Source organism: Entelurus aequoreus, linkage group LG07, assembly GCF_033978785.1.
Source record: "Entelurus aequoreus isolate RoL-2023_Sb linkage group LG07, RoL_Eaeq_v1.1, whole genome shotgun sequence".
NCBI lineage: Eukaryota > Metazoa > Chordata > Actinopteri > Syngnathiformes > Syngnathidae > Entelurus > Entelurus aequoreus.
The window spans coordinates 58,390,271-58,412,271 of record NC_084737.1 but is presented as its reverse complement, the minus strand read 5'-3'; the positions used below and the strand labels follow the sequence as shown (position 1 = coordinate 58,412,271).

General features: G+C 39.4%; 1 protein-coding gene across 5 annotated transcripts in view; it reads right to left on the bottom strand.

Annotated features, from left to right (window-relative positions):
- The window catches only part of LOC133654080 (dedicator of cytokinesis protein 9-like), a 201,796-nt gene that overhangs the window by 127,052 nt on the left and 52,743 nt on the right, over nucleotides 1-22,001 (bottom strand). For all 5 annotated transcript variants that reach the window (XM_062054078.1, XM_062054083.1, XM_062054081.1 and 2 more), the window contains exons 3-7: nucleotides 12,124-12,213; nucleotides 11,676-11,758; nucleotides 5,498-5,567; nucleotides 5,155-5,250; nucleotides 41-175 (exon numbers count right to left, since the gene is read on the bottom strand). In XM_062054078.1, the coding sequence (XP_061910062.1) occupies nucleotides 41-175; nucleotides 5,155-5,250; nucleotides 5,498-5,567; nucleotides 11,676-11,758; nucleotides 12,124-12,213 (474 nt within the window). The remainder of the gene's footprint in view (nucleotides 1-40; nucleotides 176-5,154; nucleotides 5,251-5,497; nucleotides 5,568-11,675; nucleotides 11,759-12,123; nucleotides 12,214-22,001) is intronic.

Below are 22,001 nucleotides of genomic sequence, written 5' to 3'. Positions count from 1 at the left end.
CTTCTGTGTGGGCGTGCGTTTGTGAGAGACTCCTGCCAACCTGTACAACTCCCATGCACGAGTCAAGGAAGATAGTTCCTTTGGGTTCCTTGGAGGTATTTTCATCTTTGTAGAAGTTCAGGTTGTAAGATCCATCCCCTAGCTGAGCCAGGTGGAAGTACCTCCTTTTGAAGGACTAGAGAATGAAAATTAGAAAAATTTACTCATATGACTACAACAAAATATCTTCGTAAAACAGTGGCGATTGCTCAGAGGGAAGCTCAAGTTCCCCTAAAATGTAAAAAAAAAATTGGTGATCAAATATATACTTTTGGATTTACATTTCACTAAGTATGCACTGATCCACTGTGGACAGGACTTTCACAATATCATGTCAGACACACTCGACATCCATTGCTTTCGGTCTCCCCTAGAGGGGGGGGGGGGTTACCCACATATGCGGTCCTCTCCAAGGTTTCTCATAGTCATTCACGACGTCCCACTGGGGTGAGTTTTTCCTTGCCCGTATGTGGGCTCTGTACCGAGGATGTCGTTGTGGCTTGTGCAGCCCTTTGAGACACTTGTGATTTAGGGCTATATAAATAAACATTGATTGATTGATTGATAGAATGTGTTCAACTTTTGTTCAGAATCCGCTACTTTTGAGAAAGCTGAAGTGACTTTCTTCTCATTCATTGTGGTAGCGTCACTGTGCATTGAACAGTGTTGAAGCTGAGCACCCATCTTCCCCAAGATACACCCCTGACGATATACCACAGAATGTTGGGACAAATCTTTCTGGCAAAGTTTCAGGATTAAAAAAAATACAACAATGGGCTTGATTGTTTTGAAAGATTGAACACTTAATAATGTTTGAATTCTTACCAGTTGGTCAGTAGATATAATGGTCACTTCTAGATGTTATGCTTTTTTATCAACTCAACAAACATTTACATTGCATGTCAAAATCTAATTGATGAGCTTGTTACCTCATCGAAGAAATTCTTAAATCCATTGCACTACAGAAGTTAGCTCTATGGTACTATTCCCAAAGTCGGCAGCTTAAACATATCTCACAAAAATTAGATGCCTTCTACCCATCTGTTAGAAAATCAATCAGCCTGTAAAGAAAGTCTTAAAATCTACAGAAATAACTTGATAAAGCTACGACTAACTTATTGCTTAAAGGCCTACTGAAATTTTTTTTTTTTTATTTCAACGGGGATAGCAGATCCATTCTATGTGTCATACTTGATCATTTCGCAATATTGCCATATTTTTGCTGAAAGGATTTAGTAGAGAACATCGACGATAAAGTTCGCAACTTTTGGTCGCTGATAAAAAAAAGCCTTGCCTGTACCAGAAGTAGCGTGACGTCGCAGGTTGAAAGGCTCCTCACATTTCCCCATTGTTTACACCAGCAGCGAGAGCGATTCGGACCGAGAAAGCGACGATTACCCCATTAATTTGAGCGAGGATGAAAGATTTGTGGATGAGGAACGTGAGAGTGAAGGACTAGAGTGCAGTGCAGGACGTATCTTTTTTCGCTCTGACCGTAACTTAGCTACAAGGGTTCATTGGATTCCACACTCTCCTTTTTCTATTGTGGATCACGGATTTGTATTTTAAACCACCTCGGATACTATATCCTCTTGAAAATGAGAGTCGAGAACGCGAAATGGACATTCACAGTGACTTTTATCTCCACGACAATACATCAGCGAAGCTCTTTAACTACGGTGCTAACGTGATAGCACATCGGGCTTAAATGCAGATAAAAACAAAAGAAATAAACCCCTGACTGGAAGGATAGACAGAAAATCAACAATACTATTAAACCATGGACATGTAACTACACGGTTATTGCTTTCCAGGCTGGCGAAGCTTAACAATGCTGTTGCTAACGACGCCATTGAAGCTAACTTAGCAACGGGACCTCACAGAGGTATGCTAAAAACATTAGCTATCCACCTACGCCAGCCCTCATCTGCTCATCAACACCCGTGCTCACCAGCGATCGACGGAACAAGGAAGGACTTCACCCGATCACAGATGCAGTCGGCAGCCCGGAGACGGAGGGAGTCAAGGTGAGGTCGGCGGTTAGCGCGTCTGCTATCCATCTCAAAGTCCTCCTGGTTGTGTTGCTGTAGTCCGCTGCTAATACACCGATCCCACCTACAACTTTCTTCTTTGCAGTCTTCATTGTTCATTAAACAAATTGCAAAAGATTCACCAACACAGATGTCCAGAATACTGTGGAATTTTGAGATGAAAACAGAGCTTTTTGTATTGGATTCAATGGGGTCTGAATACTTCCGTTTCAACGATTGACGTCACGCGCATACGTCATCATACATAGACGTTTTCAACCGGAAGTTTAGCGGGAAATTTAAAATTGCACTTTATAAGTTAACCCGGCCATATTGGCATGTGTTGCAATGTTAAGATTTCATCATTGATATATAAACTGTCAGACTGCGTGGTCGGTAGTAATGGGTTTCAGTATGCCTTTAAGGCATTTTATTTTTTTATTTTAATACTTAATACAAATAGTATTTATTATCCAAAAGTTTTTTTTTCTTAATAAAAGGCATTTTAGAAATACAAAAATTGTGATGATTTGGGAGGACAAATAGTTTTAATAAACAAATGTTCTGAGTTACAAGCTTGGTCGGGAAATGCAATGTGCTTGTATGTTGAAGAACCATTGTATTACTTAAGATACAATAGTAACTTTATTTCACGAGAACTCTGATCTGGACCTTACTGTGTCTGCCGAGAAAAATTCTGGTCTTTGGACAAATGTAGTTGTTAACGCCTAATGCAGGGGTCGCAAACCTGTCGATCGCGATCGACAAGTTAATCTTCGGGACCCTATCGCGAAGATATTTGAAAACATTTTTTTTATTAATATTACATCAGTGATACCCCCACCCGCAAACAGGCACACATTTTAACCCTTGAACACGCCTGCACGCCTCACCTCTGTCTCTTTCGAAAACACACACCCCGAGCGCGGCTGCACACTAGACTCGCTCGTCTTGCAAATGCGCATAGCATGACATGCGCAAATCCCATAGGGGTGGTGAAAGGATGGTCAGCGCCTGAGAGCTGCGGCCCACTACCATGACCCCGCACTCCCTCCCCTCTGTTGTTAGATATCTCAAGATGTATGTTGTAATATGTATATGTGCTTTGCTATGGAGGTTTTTTTCCCACTCCAGACTGGGCCCCCTTCGGAGCCCAGTCTAGATTGTCTTTTTTTACTCATCCTTCCCCAGCGTTTTACCTTTTTCCCCATCTTTTATGGGGCGCCTTGTGGCGACCCATCAGCGTTCCTGTTCTGTAACCCTGTACACTGTTTGTCTAATCTTGAACGGGTTTGTGCTGAAAACAAAGTTTTGTTGTACTTGTGCAACGACAATAAAAACCTATCTATCTATATCTATCTATCTATCACAAAAATCCTCGACTGTTGCAATGCATCGGACATCGGACATCCAACATCAAACAACTCTTCCTTCAACCGCGACCATTATTGCTCGCCTGCGACAGCTACTAGAGTCTGTGAACATCGCTCCAAAATACGGTTTTTGGGTTGATTTATAGTGCATACAAAAGTAAAAATTGACATGTGAAAAGGCAATAATATATGGTAAAACAAGGTAGCAGCTAAAGAAAGACTTCCCTGTTTATATCCTATTTTATCACACAGGACAAACCTGCCAGGCAAACAGCTGATTTTACTACTTCCGGCGCTAACGTAAGCTGACTCGTGTACCAAACGTGACCATAGGATGAACAAATACACTGTGGTATTAAGAATATAGTGGCCATAAACAGTTAGCTTGTACAACTAGGGTGCCCAAAGTGTGTTACAGGGGCCATCTGTGGCCCGTGACTCGTTTGTCATTGGCCCGAGGCACATTACAAAAAACACCAGCGAAAACTGGGAAAACAGCAAAAAGCTCAATGAGAAATATACAAAATGTTCAAATCATTCAATGAGTTTTCTTTATTTTCATGACTATTTACATTGTAGTTTGTCACTGAAGGCATCAAAACTATGAATGAACACATGTGGAGTTATGTACTTAACAAAAAAAGGTGAAATAACTGAAAACATGTTTTATATTCTAGTTTCTTCAAAATAGCCACCCTTTGCTCCGATTACTGCTTTGCACACTCTTGGCATTCTCTCGATGAGCTTCAAGAGGTAGTCACCTGAAATGGTTTTCACTTCACAGGTGTGCCTTATCAGGGTTGATTAGGTTGGGACCATCAGTTGTGTTGTGAATGAGAAGGTGTCCAAACTTTTGGCCTGCACTTGTGTGTGTGTGTGTGCGTGTGTATATATATATATACACACACTACCGTTCAAAAGTTTGGGGTCACCCAAACAATTTTGTGGAATAGCCTTCATTTCTAAGAACAAGAATAGACTGTCGAGTTTCAGATGAAAGTTCTCTTTTTCTGGCCATTTTGAGCGTTTAGATGACCCCACAAATGTGACGCTCCAGAAACTCAATCTGCTCAAAGGAAGGTCAGTTTTGTAGCTTCTGTAATGAGCTAAACTGTTTTCAGATGTGTGAACATGATTGCACAAGGGTTTTCTAATCATCAATTAGCCTTCTGAGCCAATGAGCAAACACATTGTACCATTAGAACACTGGAGTGATAGTTGCTGGAAATGGGCCTCTATACACCTATGTAGATATTGCACCAAAAACCAGATATTTGCAGCTAGAATAGTCATTTACCACATTAGCAATGATAGAGTGTATTTCTTTAAAGTTAAGACTAGTTTAAAGTTATCTTCATTGAAAAGTACAGTGCTTTTCCTTCAAAAATAAGGACATTTCAATGTGACCCCAAACTTTTGAACGGTAGTATATATATATATATATATATATATATATATATATATATATATATATATATATATATATATATATATATATATATATATATATATATACATATATTAATAAAAACAGTTGACAGGATAGATCTTGCTTTGGTTTTTGGTTGAGACCGGGGATCTTAGGCTCGAAAAGGTTAGTGACCACTGGCCTAATGTATAGGTCTTTCCCTCCCTAATATTATCCCTTATCCAAACGGGGCGTATGCTGGATAACATTGTGATGGACTGGAGAATGTTGTTATGGAACTCACCCGCATAGTAACACTGATTGCACTGTTCATGTTGCCTTTAGACAGCCAGCCATGTTTAGACACTCCTCCCTTGTGAGAGCAGAGCGAAGCTGTATCCTGCAGGCGGGAGAGCAGAGACAACTCATGACGGCATTTGCCACGATGTCCTAAAACACTAAGAAAACAACGGTATCCCCCTCTGCACTGACATGACCGTAGGAAAAGAGTTCTGTTCAGTACAATCGGATACATTTTTACCAAAACTGGAGAAAGATGATGCTAAATTCATTAATAGTATAAAAATGTGGCAACATCTGCAAGTCCCTTCTTGCATAATGAAGAGGAGAGTTTTAAAATGTCTTACCTCATCTTTTTCCAGCACTTCATCCACTTCAAACAAGTGAGCAACCAGCTTCTCAGGCCTTAATACTTTACTGAAAAAAAAAAAAGTCATTTTTAACCCTTAATATATATAGTTTTATAATTATGATAACAAAACTCATTTTCTCAACATGAAAAAATAATTTGGTGTTTGAAAAAACGTGTGGCAAATGTTTTCTCCAAAAGTTATTTACAGTAGTAATGATTCACAAGTTTTTACTTTTTCCAAATGTTATGTAACAGACTTATTCCAGAATATAATGAATCAATTGCTCTGATTAACATTCTACACAAAACACCCCATAATGACAACATGAATAAAACGTTTTGAAATCTTTTCAAATGTATAAAAAATATAAAATAAAGAAGAAAGCACTTGTATGTTATCATAAGTATTCACACCTTATTGTTATTACAGCTTCTTCCCTCAGGCCGTAAGACTCTTAAATGCATCATAATTAAATTATCCCCTCAACTCCCCCCAAAATGGATTAACTCGCTGGAATAAAAAACACAATATAACATACATCCATAAATGTGGACGCATGTGAAAAAGTGCAATATATTTATCTGAACAGTAATCTATTTATTTATATATATTTATATATCTATTTCTTTATTTTATATTTATATTATATATATATATTATTTATATATATATATTTATTTATTTATATAAGCACCTTATTGCTTTTTTTATCCTGCACTACCATGAGCTTATGTAACGAAATTTTGTTCTTATCTGTGCTGCAAAGTTCAAATTTTAATGACAATAAAAAAGGAAGTCTAAGTCTATTATTCATTATCATTAGTGCTATTTCTATTGGTATTTGTATTGCTCCATTTGTAGTGTAATAATGCTCATTGTCGTTTCTGTATTATTTATTTCACTAAGTGCTTCTTTGCTATCACTTTTACCATCATATTTGTACATATCCTATTTGCTGATGTTGTTCTGTTGTTGTTGTTGTTATTGTTGTGTTTGCTGTTGTCTCTGTCTAATCCCCCTCTTGTCCCCGCAATTTATTGTCCTTTTCTTCTCTGTCTATCCCCTCCTGCTCCGGCCCGGCTGCACCAAATAATATAAATCCAATTAATAAAGTCAAATACAAATAAGGCATAACGAAATAAGGAAGTATCCCACACTTCTCTTTTGTAAAGTAAATGTCTACAGCCGATATAGGCATCTATATCAACAATATGATTTGCCTGAGTAGCTGGACAGGACAAAAAAAAAAGTATTCACACATTTTTTCAGTAAGATCAAACTTTAGCTCAGGTGCCTTCTGTTTTAACGTATGTTGCTACAGCTTTATTGGAGCCCACCTGTGGTAAATTCAGTTGATTGGACTTGATTTAGAAAACCTGTCTGTATAAAATTGCCACAGTTGACAGTACATTTCCGAACAAAAACCAACCATGAAGTCTATGGAATTGTATGTTGTCCTGGAGACAGGAATGTGTCAAAGCACAAGCCTCGGGAACGGTACAGAAAAATCTCTGCTGCATTGCACGTCCCAATGAGGAGTGTGGCCTCCGTCATTTGTATATAGAAGACAACGGCAAACCACCAGCACCAGAGCTGGCTGGCCGTCTAAACTGAACAATTGGGGTAGAAGGCCGTTAATCATGACAGGGATCTAGCATTCCTCTGTGCAGAAGAGAACCTTCCAGAAGGACAATCATCTCTGCAGCAATCCATCAATAAGGCCTGTTTGGTGGAATGGCCCGGCCTTAGTAAAATGCACATGGCACCACATCTGGAGTCTGCCCAAAGGCACCTGCAGGACTTATGGTGGTGGCAGCATGAAGCTCTGGGGAGGTTTTTCAACGGCAGGAACAAAGTGAGTGAGGATTTAGGAAAAGATGAGGGCAGCAATTTACAGAAACACATTTTGGAATAAAAGCTTTTTCAGAGCTCTCAAAGTAATCTTCAGTAGTGATGGGATCGGCAGTTCTTTTGACTGTACTGAATCACTAGAATCAGTTCCTTAAATTGATTCGTTCAAAAAATTCGTTCACCGAATCATCATCCCCCCCCCGTGCATAGTACAGACAGTACAGTGCAGACATTCGCGCACTGCGTAGGGACTCGCGTTAATCTAACAACAACAGTTGCAGTAGAAGGGATAATAATAATAATAATAATAATAATAATATGAATCAGAATTGATCCCCAAGGAGAAATTTATTTTTGTTACAATAACTGTGTAAATAATAGCCTAAGTATGTGTACATACATTAGTTATTATTTTTATTTTAAATCTTCTCAAAACAGCCTGCTTACACTTTACCCCCCGCCCCTTCTTTCTGTCTCCTCTACTAGTCTACTCTCATTTTGTTTTCATGTGGCTTGTTTTCATGGGATCGGCAGTTCTTTTGACAGTACGGATCACTAGAATCAGTGACTGACAACGCCACACTTTGGCCGCAGTTCAGTACGTGTACCGAATCTCTTCTGCAGTTCTTTTGACAGTACGGATCACTAGAATCAGTGACTGACAACGCCACACGGTGGCCAGTTCAGTACGTGTACCGAATCACTTCTGCAGCAGCAGTACAGTTTAATTGCAAATCAGCATTATTATAATGATGATGATAGCTACTAAACAACAACAACAACAGTTGCAGTAGAATGGATAATAATAATATGAATCAGAATTGATCCCCAAGGAGAAATTTATTTTTGTTGCAATAACTGTAAATAATAGCCTATGTATGTTTACATACATTAGTTATTATTTTTATTTTAAATCTTCTCAAAACAGCCTGCCCTACACGTTACCCTCCGCCCCTCCCCCTCGCGTCGCTGCTGCTCAGCCTGCACGGATTTTCTTTAACTTTATGTGTTGAGATAATGGGGACGTGTGTTTGTTTTCATGTGGCTTGAGTCAACATTAGCCGTTAGCTTGGAGAATGAATGGAGAACGGATGCCAATGGCATGAAACATATCCCCGCGACGGGGGGAGAATCACTCGCGGCATTGGGGCAAGCAGAGCAGAGAGCGAGAGCGTTGACGTTCACTGAGTGATTCACGTCGTTAATCCGCGGTGAACGAATCGTTCGCTCAGTCCCTCCCCCCGCCCTCTCATTGGCTGCGTCGTTCGCCGACGTCGAGGGTTCAGTGAGTCACAGAATGCGCCAGTTCCACTCATACCGGCATGGTCGCGGCGGAGCTCAACTGAACTGAGAAAGGAACGAATCAGTTCATGAAGTGATTCGGTTCAGTACGTTCACTCAAAAGATTCGTTCTTTCGAACGAATCGTTCGCGAACGACAACACTAATCTTCAGGACAACTCTGTAAACATCCTTCATCAGTCCAGCCAGAGCCCAGACTTATATCTAAATATTTCCAGAGAGATGTAAAAGTTAAAGTTAAAGTACCAATGATTGTCACACACACACTAGGTGTGGCGAAATTATTCTCTGCATTTGACCAATCACCCTTGATCACCCCCTGGGAGGTAAAGGGAGCAGTGGGCAGCGCCCGGGAATCATTTTGGGTGATTTAACCCCCAACTCCAACCCTTGATGCTGAGTAATGGGTCCCATTTTTATAGTCTTTGGTATGACGCAGCCGGGGTTTGAACTCACGACCTACCGATCTCAGGGCGGACACTCTATCCACTAGGCCACTGAGAAGGTGGCCTAGTGAACAGTGGTGTGTCGTCAGGGCCAGCAATGCCTTCTCTGCTGGCCTAACAACCAGAAATCATGATCATAATTAAAGATGAAGGATTTTTTTTATTTACTTTCTCTAAATATCTAAAAGTATTTATATTCTCTTCATGTCATATTATGCTCCTTTCACTGCTGTTGATTTTAGGTTATCAGAATTCAGCTAGCTTATGTTGCCATGCTGTACGAAATCTGCCCGGGGCATTCAGAATAAACAATGGAGGCATTTACTGTAAATGAACGGACACATATAGTTGATAGACAATTGCCGAAAACCAACTTTGAATGCCCGTGACCTTCGATACCTCAGGCGGTACTGCATCAAAACCCAACATCAGTGTGTAAAGGATATCACCACATGGGCTCAGGAACACTTCAGAAAGTACTGTCAGTAACTACAGTTCGTCGCTACATCTATAAGTGCAAGTTAAAACTTTACTATGCAAAGTGAAAGCGATTCATCAACAACACCCAGAAACGCCACCGGCCTCGCTGGGCCCAAGCTCATCTAAGATGGACTGATGCAAAGGGGAAAAGTGTTCTGTGGTCTGACGAGTCCACATTTCAAATTATTTTTGAAAACTGTGGATGTTGTGTCCTCCGGACCAAAGAGGAAGAGAACCACCCGGATTGTTATAGGTGCGAAGTTCAAAAGCCAGCATGTGTGATGGTATGGGGGTGTATTAGTGCCCAAAGCATGGGTAACTTACACATCTGTGAAGGCACCATTAATGCTGAAAGGTACATACAGGTTTTGGAGCAACATACACTATACTGCCAAAAGTATTTGGCCACCTGCCTTTACTCACATATGAACTTGAAGTGCCATCCCATAGAATTGTCCAAAATATTTTGGTATCCTGAAACATTCAAAGTTCCTTTCACCGGAACAAAGGGGCCAAGCCCAACTCCTGAAAAACCAACCCCAACCCATAATTCCTCCTCCACCAAATTTCACACTCGGCACAATGCAGTCCGAAATCTAGCGTTCTCCTGGCAACCTCCAAACCCAGACTCGTCCATCAGATTGCCGATGGAAAAGCGTGACTCATCAGTCCAGAGAAGGCATCTCCACTGCTCTAGAGTCCAGTGGCGACGTGCTTTATACCACTGCATCTGACGCTTTGCTTTGGACTTGGTGATGTATGGCTTAGATGCAGCTGCTTGGCCATGGAAACCCATTCCATGAAGCTCTCTGCGTACTGTACGTGGGCTAATTGGAAAGTCACATGAAGTTTGGAGCTCTGTAGCAACTGACTGTGCAGAAAGTCTTTGCACTATGCGCTTCAGCATCCGCTGACTCCTCTCTGTCAGTTTACGTGGCCTACCACTTGGTGGCTGACTTGCTGTTGTTCCCAAACTTCACTTTTCTGATCATAAAGTTGACTTTGGAATATTTAGGAGCGAGGAAATTTCACGACTGGATTTGCTGCACAGGTGGCGTCCTATGACAGTTCCACGCTGGAAATCACTGAGAGCGGCCCATTCTTTCACAAATGTTTGTAGAAACAGTCTCCATGCCTAAGTGCTTGATTTTATACACCCGGCCAAGTGACTAGGACATAGATTCTCATCATTTGGATGGGTGGCCAAATACTTTTGGCAATATAGTGTATGTTGGGATCTGAGCCGAGGATGTCGTTGTGTCTTGTGCAGCCCTTTGAGACACTCGTGATTTAGGGCTATATAAGTAAACATTGATTGATTGATTGATGACGTTGCCATCCAAACAATATTATCATGGACACCCCTGCTTATTGCAGCAAGACAATGCCAAGCCACGTGTTACAACAGCGTGGCTTCATAGTAAAATAGTGTGGGTACTAGACTGGCCTGCCTGTAGTCCAGACCTGTCTCCCATTGAAAATGTGTGGCGCAATATGAAGCCTTAAATACCACAACGGAAACGCCGGACTGTTGAACAACTTAAGCTGTACATCAAACAAGAATGGGAAAGAATTCCACTTCAAAAATATGTCTCCTCAGTTCCTAAATGTTTACTGAGTGTTGTTAAAAGGAAAGGCCATGTAACACAGTGGTAAAAATGCCCCTGTGCCAACTTTTTTGCAATGTGTTGCTGGCATTAAATTCTAAGTTAATGATTATTTGCAAAAAAATATCAAGTTTCTCAGTTCGAACATTAAATATCTTGTCTTTGTAGTGTAGTCAATTAAATATAAGTTGAAAAGGATTTTCAAATCATTGTATTCTGTTTTTATTTACCATTTACACAATTTCACTGGTTTTGGGGTTTGTACAAAAACCAGGACAAATTCATGGGGAAAAATTCTGTCTAGGTCCTACAAAAAGTCAGGCATAAAAAAAACTAAGGTACCAATGCGGTATTGCAGCTTACAAATAAGATTTTTTCATGTGTGCATTGAGGCTTCTGGATAAAACATTTACATTACAAGACATTTTTCTTCACATACCATTTTACAGAGCAATAACATCCATCTTGGAACAAACAAAAGACTCACTTGGGCAGCTGGCAAAAGTCTCCAGAATATTCCTCATATTTGTAATTGACCACATGCCAGTCTGACTTATAGGATTTGATACACTGTGGGAAGATGGAAAAGGAAAAAGAAAGAATACATATTTTATTCTGTATATTATCAACACACATGGAGCAAATCAAAAGGTATGTAAAAGCTGGAATCATTCCAATCTGTATCAAACTAAAGCAGAATGTGCTCCAGCCACACCCAAAACCACGTGGGCAAAGTGTGCTGAAACATGTCGTGTAGCATACCAATCAGCATCATCTGCTGTGCATTACAGTAAGAGTGGAAGGTTCATTGCAAGGCAAACATTTGTGAACATGCTGTCACCAAACTCTCTTCTGCCGGTGTTTTCTTCTATTGGCTTTGCTTCATTCTATAAAACTGCAACCAATGGGATACATGGTTAGCGTGTTAGTTTTACCTCTTGGGCAAACAGCGAATGAGCTTCATGTTCTGCATTTTCCGGCACAGTCGGGAACAGAGTCCGGGCTTGGCGCTTAAGAGTACAGATCTGAAAAACAAACAAATTGTATTGTAAGATTCTTTATGTACAACAAAAATATGCCATTCAACACCTGGCATCCAGGGTTGTTTTTTGTGTTTACCTTTAACAAATCGTTTTAAAAAGTGTTTATCTTGGTTTTGTTGGTTTCCTTTGTTTCCAATGCAGCTTCACATGCGTGAGTGAACAGCTATTTTTGACATTTTGACATAATGTATTAACACAGTTGGCCTAAAAGCACTCAAAAACCTAAAATCCAAGTAGGGATTTTTTTTCTGTAAAAATTGTGGGTAAAAAGAAATCTTGACTATGTAATAGGAACACTTGGCTGTTAAGCACCTACTGCTAAAAATCTAGTCAAAGATCATCTATATAACAGTGCCCGTGTGTTTTTAGGAATCTGCTGCAAAAATGTTTTTGGTTTTTTTTAACATCTATCTCAGGGGTGTCCAAACTTTTTCCACTGAGGGCCACACACGGAAAAATTTAAGCATACGGGGGCCATTTTGATATTTTTCATTTTCAAACCATAACAAAATATATAGATTTTTTTTTTTTAACCTTTAGGGCTCCCGGGGACCAATCAAGGGTCAAGGGTCTCAGTCATTAAAATGTTAAAAATAAGTCAAATTATTATTTTTATTTTTTACAGTACATCTCTATATCAACTTCAGGTTGATATCAAGTAAAAAAAAAAAACAGGTTTTATGCCTTTTCTGTCAAAGACAACTTTGTTTTTTATAGTGAAACTGAAATTTGCAGTATCTAGTAATTAGAGCTCTAAAAGATCAATAATGCAGGACACCATTGATTTGAATTCTTTAATATTTTTGAGTAATCACAGTAAAAAGTTAAATAAAATCCCGCTAAATATATTTGGGATCCAAAAGGTCCCCCACTCATAAAGTGATACATTTGTATTAGTTTTTTTTTACTTTTCACACTTAAATTACAAGATCAACTTCAGATATATCTGTCGATTTTACGTTTGAACTATTATTTTGTTTGTTTTATGCTCTTTTGTCAAATAAAACTTTGATGTTTTTATATGGCAACCACACAATATATGCAATATTTTTTCCACATAAAACATTTTAAAGTGACATTTTTTAAGTAATAATTCATTGTAACATAGATTTTTTTTTTTTTTTTTTCTCGAGCAATGGCAAAAAAAATAAAAATAAACAAAGACAAAAAGAAAAAAAACAGCCTGCATGGCAGCTTTGTGTCAACATTGCAACTTTTTCTCGTTAGATTTCACCTCATTCCACTGTTTTAAAATGTTTTTTTGAATTTTTGCAATACTATCAATTTTGCAATTTTTGCAGAATGTGTGGGGGGCCGGTATACGATTAACTGCGGGCCGCAAATGGCCCCCGGGCCGCACTTTGGACAGCTCTGATCCATCTGGTGTCATTCCCGGGACATTTTGGCTTGGCCACCAGTTGAATAGCTCTACTGTAGGCAAATCAAAGGCCTGTCAATACCATACAGTGGCAGTGTTTACTTACACTTCCCACTTTCTACCTCAGCAACCAAATGGCTAGTAATGCTTTGATTGGTTAATGTGGAGCCTTTTTAGGAAAGGCGGTGTCATGTTTAATTGCTTGCCTTTACCTTCGGTTTGCAAGCGGATCCCATTTCTTTCACCCTGTGCCAAAAGCACATCCAAATTCGCAACAAACATGATAACATATAGCTGAAATCATGGCAGTTAGTGACTATAAGTATGGTTTTACATGCCGGATTTACACTATTTTAAGTTTGACGTGCACTTTTGACATGAAAAGCAAAGTAGTGCTTGGGTTTCGTGTGAACCACGAACATTGGCTCTGTCGTTTTTTAATCTGTCATCATTTCAGTCAGACTGTAACTGTCTTAGCTGACTTCCTGAATGACCTTCTAGTTGACTTAAAAGGATGAGTGAAGAGAAATCGTGTCGGCAGAGTATGAAGCCCAGCCTTATTCAAGTTTAACATCTCCAACTTTATCAGACAAGGGGGAAAGTGATCCAGTTAGGGTTTGGAGTGTGCCCTGGACTGGTTCTGCTTTCCTACTCCCATCTCACAAATTACAGTGGGAAAGTGCGCTACATTGACCTACATTTGTTATCACTCTCCATTGCCCCATGTAAGTAATGCACTGGTAAGCAGTTTTTACCCTCATTTGACAAGCAGACGATGAGTAAACTAATCTTAAAGGTCTAGAGTGGACGTTAAGGGGCTTAATTTAATTTTAGCAGTAAACCATTTCCAGCTTTGGCCCTTCTAAATATGTTATTGCAAACACAGCAGTAATTTTAAAAGACAACATTTATTTCCATAACTGCACTTTTATCCAAATACTCACTGAAATTGTGTGGGTACCTTCATAGCACTCGTCTGTAAAATCACAGTGCTTGTGCCAAGGTGGTGCTTGAGGCAATTCAGGAACCTTTCATCCAGAGCTTCAGAGAAAAGACTATCCTATCTCTCTACCTATCTCTTGCATTATTCCTTTCTTGCCTGAGTTTCTAAGAAATGTCTCAATTTAAATCTACGTTTTGGCATCACAACACAGTTTGTATATTCTCCCGTGCGTGCGTGGGTTTTCTCCAGAAATACTGTATGTATGTTATGTTAATTGAAGACTCTAAATTGTCAGTAGGTATTAGTGTGAATGGTTAGTTGTCTGCGATTGGCTCTACTGGCAGGCGACCAGTCCCCCAAACCCCTCGCCCAAAATCAGCTTGAATAGGCTCTAGTTTACCCGCAACCCTAATGAGGATTGATTGATTGATTGATTGATTGAGACTTTTATTAGTAGATTACACAGTACAGTACATATTCCGTACAATTGACCACTAAATGGTAACACCCAAATAAGTTTTTCAACTTGTTAAGTTGGGGTCCACGTTAATCAATTCATAGTAATAATGGATAAGCTGTATAATGGAGGTATGGGTATATTCTAAACCAGACCTGGGCAAATTAAGGCCCGGAGCTTTTCAATCTGGCCCGCCGGACATTCCCAAATCATTTTTTTAGATCTTTAAGATCAAAACGATAGCTGCCATTAGAATTACCGTAATTTCCGGACTATAAGCCGCACCTGACTATAAGCCGCACCAGCTAAATTTAGGGGAAAATACAGATTGCTCCATATATAAGCCGCACCCGACTATAAGCCGCAGGGTTTTGATGTGTAATTAGCGTAGTATATAGGGGTTCCTGCTACCACGGAGGGGATTGTCGGGACAGAAATGACTGTTTGGGAACACAAAGCGTCCCATTTATTAACAATAAATCTTTCAATCATTCAATCAAACTTTCACATCTTTGACATGGCGAACAGCATTCGTGCAGAGTACAAATAATACAACGCTGCAAAGTAATACAAAGTGCTCGCCTGTACGTTATCAAAATAACCAGCCTACCCGTATATGAAAAGTCAGTCTTTAATCATTGTGTCATCGTCTTCCTCCTGCGTACTAAAACCACCGAAATCCTCTTCGTCGGTGTCGGAGAAGAACAGGCCGCATATAAGCCGCACCCTTGTATAAGCCGCAGGGACCAGAACGAGGGGAAAAAGTAGCGGCTTATAGTCCGGAAATTACGGTACCGTAAGTCTTGAACTATACAAAGTATTTTAATGGCTGGAATCTGCGCTTTTGCATGATATACTAGTTACTATGGTAATCTAAGTCACAGCAGTTCAGACGAGGCACCAAGCACTGTAGGTGTGGAGCGTTTCCACAGAGTGTTTCCAGAGCGGACAGCCTGAAATGCGGGTGTCAGGGACAGACGCGAAAGGAGATTTTTACAACAAAGTTCTAAAGCTTAGTGATATATCGGATATATCAGATCGTAGGTGGGGATTTTTTTACCCTTTGAGTTCATATTTCGCTGTGTTTGTTGATATGTTGATCAAGAGGGGGTGTGACGTTCATATAGTGTCAATATTCAGTGTTTTATCGTTCATAGTTAATATTGTAAATCACACATTCTTTGTTTTCATGTACATTCTGGGTGTCTCATTCAGTAAAAAAATTTAAAATTCCATTCCGTTTTTTTAAAGTGGTCGGTCATAATGTTTAGCCTTCAATCAGACTTTATTGTGAGGTTTTGTATTAGTGTTCCTAAAAAATAGATATACCGACCCTCAGACACATTTTTTTCTGTAAAATTGGCCCCCCGAGTCAAATTAATTACATTATTAATGGCTATATTAGAATCAATATTATCACTAGACCTCATTCAAGACTGAAGAATTATAAACTAATTTGATGAACTAATGATGATGTGATGGACTATACTTGCGGTCCTTTGTGTTACACAACTTGTTGTGTTACGTTTAATGATTACGACTCATTCCCATACATTTTTAATGCTGTAGTAATCTAGTTAAATGTGCAGGGCTGAAAAATACGCAAGTGGACTAATACCTAGTCGTATGTCACTGCAACTAAAGAAGGGTGTCACTCTTGTTCTTGATGATCCTAATCTACATTTAGAACACTTTCTTGTGGTCTATATCAGTGATTCTCAAAGTGTGGTACCACTAGTGGTACGTGCGATCCATCTAGGGGTATGCCAATTATTCACCTAATTAGATATTCAAACAGTGTTACTGTTCAAACTGTGTGCAATGTTACAGTGGCCAAATATATTAAATATAATTGTTAAATAAAACCTCTGCCTTGTTTTTAATAAATATTTAGGCCTACTACCCTACTGTATTTTGATGTTGGTCATTATGGTGGTACCTGGAAAGCCAAGTGTTTTCTGAGATGGTACTTATTTTAAAAAGTTTGAGATCTGCTGATCTAGATAATATGTATTAGATTTGCTTTGGAGGGGCAAGAGTCAAATAAATGTCTTGCTCCCTCAAAGTAGAAAAAGTAAATTTTAAAGTACCCACGAAATGTATGCATTATAACTTGACAAAACCACTGAAAAAAGGACAACACTCGTATAGTGACATCTTCCTTCTTTTCTGTCCTTTACCTATATCAGGGTCCGCGAGTCTGCGCGCTCAAAGACACACACACCCCTCCCTTCAGCCCTCACTAAACCAGTGTCAACAAATTAAAAACGAGATGAAAAGTTGTCAGAAACAAAATCCAATTAATTTAGTCAGTTAGGGACAAGTTTGGAATATATCCAATCACAGTTCTTTAATAGCGTATAATACAAAGGTGATGATTTAACGTGTTCTATATTGTACAAAACCCAAGACCAGTGAAGTTGGCATGTTGTGTCATTCGTAAAAAAAAAAAAAACAGAATACAATTATTTGCAAATCCTTTTCAACTTATATTCAATTAAATACACTGCAAAGACAAGATATTTAAAGTTCAAACTGAGAAACTTTTTTTTTTTTTGCAAATAATCATTAACTTACAATCTAATGGCAGCAACACATTGCAAAAAAGTTTGCACAGGGGCATTTTTACCACTGTGTTACATGGCCTTTCCTTTTAACAACACTCAGTAAATGTTTGGGAACTGAGGAGGGCAATTATTGAAACTTTTCAAGTGGAATTCTTTCCCATTCTTGTTTGATGTACAGCTTAAGTTGTTCAACAGTCCAGGGTCTCCGTTGTGGTAATTTAGGCTTCATAATGCGCCACACATTTTCAATGGGAGACAGGTCTAGACTACAGGCAGGCCAGTCTAGTACCCGCACTCTTTTACTATGAAGCCATGCTGTTGTAACATGTGGCTTAGCATTGTCTTGCTGAAATAAGCAGGGGCGTCCATGATAACGTTGCTTGGATGGCAACATATGTTGCTCCAAAACCTGTATGTACCGTTCAGCATTAATGCTGTCTCCACAGATGTGTAAGTTACCCATGTCTTGGGCACTAATACACCCCCATACCATCACAGATGCTGGCTTTTGAACTTTGCACCTTGAACAATCCGGATGGTTCTTTTGAGAAATGTTGTTCTTAAACTGTTGGACAATTTGCTCACGCATTTGTTCACAAAGTGGTGACCCTCGCCCCATCCTTGTTTGTGAATGACTGAGCATTTAATGGAAGTTGCTTTTATACCCAATCATGGCACCCAACTGTTCCCAATTAGCCTGTTTACCTGTGGGATGTTCCAAATAAGTGTTTGATGAACATTCCTCAACTTTCTCAGTCTTTTTTGCCACTTGTGCCAGCTTTTTTAAAACATGTTGCAGGCATCAAATTCCAAATGAACTAATATTTGCAAAAAGTAACAAAGTTTACCAGTTCCAACGTTAAGTATCTTGTCTTTGCAGTGTATTTGTCAAGACTTGGTCCTGGGGTTTTATTTTTCCGGAAGGCAACGGAAAGTTGGCGCGTGCGAGACGTGAATTTAAATACATGTTTTATTTTAACACTAATAAACTACAAAAAAAGGAATAAACAAAAGGCGCGCACAAAGGCGGAAATACAAAACTTGGGTATAAACACAAAACTTGCACAAAGGCAGAAACTATGAACAATAAAACAAAAACACTAACTGTGGCATAAATGAACAAAACTTACTTGGCAAAGAACTGTGACATGACATGAAGCAGAGTGATGAAATAGTGTGGAGAAGGTGATGTCGCCAGGAAGACCAACAGAAAAAGATAGGCTTTAAATAACAGTGACATGATCAGTGAAAACAGGTGTGTGACTCGAAACGTGAAACAGGTGCGTGACAAGACAGGTGAAAACTAATGGGTGACCATGGAAACCAAACCAAACAAGGAAGTGCAACCAGGAACTAAAAAGAGTCCAAAAAACAGACACATGGCCAAAACAAAAACATGAACAGACATGACAGTATTTAATTGAATATAGGTTGAAAAGGATTTGCAAATCATTGTATTCTGTTTTTATTTGCCAACTTCACCGGTTTTGGGTTTTGTAATACGTGAACACCTTGAAGAAAGTGAAAATGACACATTTTATTTTTGACGCAATATAATGCCATCAGCAGGCGAGCCATCATTCAGGACATAAGTTAAAGGCCTACTGAAACCCACTACTACCGACCACGCAGTCTGATAGTTTATATATCAATGATGAAATCTTAACATGCAACACATGCCAATACGGCCGGGTTAACTTATAAAGTGCAATTTTAAATGTCCCGCTAAACTTCCGGCTGAAAACGTCTTTGTATGATGACGTATGTGCGTGACGTAACCAGTGAAACAGAAGTATCGGTACCCCATTGTATCCAATACAAAATAGCTCTGTTTTCATCTCATAAGTCCACAGTATTCTGGACATCTGTGTTGGTGAATTTTTTGCAATTTGTTTAATGAACAATGAAGACTGCAAAGAAGAAAGTTGTATGTGGGATCGGTGTATTAGCGACGGACTACAGCAACACAACCAGGAAGACTTTGACTCGGATAGCAGACGCTCTAGCCGACGCTATCCACCGACCGCACGGATGATCGTGGTGAAGTCCTTCGTCCTTCCGTCGATCGCTGGAACGCAGGTGAGCACGGGTGTTGATGAGCAGATGAGGGCTGGCTGGCGTAGGTGGAGCGCTAATGTTTTTATCATAGCTCTGTGAGGTCCCGTTACTAAGTTAGCTTCAATGGCGTCGTTAGCAACAGCATTTTTAAGCTTCGTCAAGCTGGAAAGCATTAACCGTGTATTTACATGTTCATGGTTTAATAGTATTGTACATTTTCTGTCTATCCTTCCAGTCAGGGGTTTATTTCTTTTGTTTCTATCTGCATTTGAGCCCGATGCTATCACGTTAGCTCCCTAGCTAAGTTAGCTTCAATGGCGTCGTTAGCAACAGCATCGTTAACCTTCGCCAGCCTGGAAAGCATTAACCGTGTAGTTACCTGTCTATGGTTTAATAGTATTGTTGATCTTCTGTCTATCCTTCCAGTCAGGGATTTATTTATTTTGTTTCCATATGCAGTTAAGCACGATGCTATCACGTTAGCTCCGTAGCTAAAGTGTTTCGTTGATGTATTGTTGTGGCGATAAAAGTCACTGTGAATGTCCATTTCGCGTTCTCGACTCTCATTTTCAAGAGGATATAGTATCCGAGGTGGTTTAAAATACAAATCTGTGATCCACAATAGAAAAAGGAGAGAGTGTGGAATCCAATGAGCCAGCTTGTACCTAAGTTACGGTCAGAGCGAAAAAAGATATGTCTTGCACTGCATTCCAGTCATTCACTCTAACGTTCCTCATCCACGAATCTTTCATCCTCGCTCAAATTAATGGGGTAATCGTCGCTTTTTCAGTCCGAATCGCTCTAGCTGCATTGAAAACAATAGGAAAATATGAGGAGGCGATCAACTGACTACGTCACGCTACTTCCGGTAGGGGCAAGGATTTTTTTTATCAGAGACCAAAAGTTGCGAACTTTATCGTCGTTGTTCTATACTAAATCCTTTCAGCAAAAATATGGCAATATCGCGAAATGATCAAGTATGACACATAGAATGGATCTGCTATCCCCATTTAAATACAAAAAATTCATTTCAGTAGGCCTTTAAAGGTGTGTGCATTTGCTGCTTCAGGTGTTCTGTCAAAATTAGCTGTTTCGTCGAAAAAAGCCATTACTGTTTAAACGGTAATGAAAACGAATATGTAGGCTACCATTGTTTGCGTCAATGTGGACTTCCTCCAGCTGTAAGTAACTACATGCTCACTGATCAGAGAACACAATTAAATAAATATAATTTAAAAGTTATCTGTTAGTTGGTACAGTAAAACACTACTTGAAAAAAACCTTACTATGTCTAGAGTGTGGGCAGTACTCTTAAGTTTCTTTGTGTAAATGCAGAGACTGTGAGGCATGAGACTACTGTATCTTTCAATACTGTAAATACTGACTATTGTGTGTAAAATCCTACTTACGTTTTGAGTGCACTAAAACACGTGCAAACATGATAGCACACGCAAAGCTGATCTACTAAACTTGTGCAAAGTGGATTGTGTCTCTTACGTGAGCAGAATAAGGTGTGCAATCCATTTTGCCTCCTTGTCTTAATTAATATACAATTTATACGTTGTTCATCAAAACGCCAACAATATTAGGAGGAGAAAATGCAAATATAATTATTTATTACACGCAATGTGATTCATCAAAACTCATCACCGTTTTGCGAGCTTTATTTTGTGTTTTGTTTAGTAACAGTGCGAACTGACAGTTCCACATACGGCTGCAGGATCAGTGCTTGCGCTGCACAGACAGACGATGGACAGATGGAAATCCTTTGTCCTAAGTGTGTGTGTCAACATATTTGGATGGTCAGGGAAAAAAATAAAATAAACATTGTCTATCTACAGCATAATTTCAAAGCTGCTGGAGGACTTAAGGGGCTGAATAAAACAAATAAACTTGATGCGTTTTGGTGTGCTTCCGTATTTTCTTTAATAACGTAAACAATTTTTACATAAAATATATACAGTATATCATTAGCATATTCTTTATATGAAAACAACTTATTGAAGTATGGATTTTTGCATATTGAGCAGAGTAAGTGCAGCCTCTCTCCCATGCACCTTCAGTGGTAAAAAGAAAATAAATGAAAAAGGTGGCAATGTAGATGCACTGCACGACTGCTTCTGAAATGCCCATAAAAAGTGGTAGATGTCACCTGCTTGTTTAAAAACATAGCAAAACGCCACAAGTAGGAGCAAGATAACATTAGTAACATGCAGTAAATGATAGTGTCTCAGTGGTGATGCCCATATAGTACACGCAAAATCCTCATTTCAATGAGGCGGTATGCAGCACTTTACAATTCTACACACAGTCTTAGTGAAAAACACGCCCACTAATAGTACACACTATTTAATTGATTGCTCATGC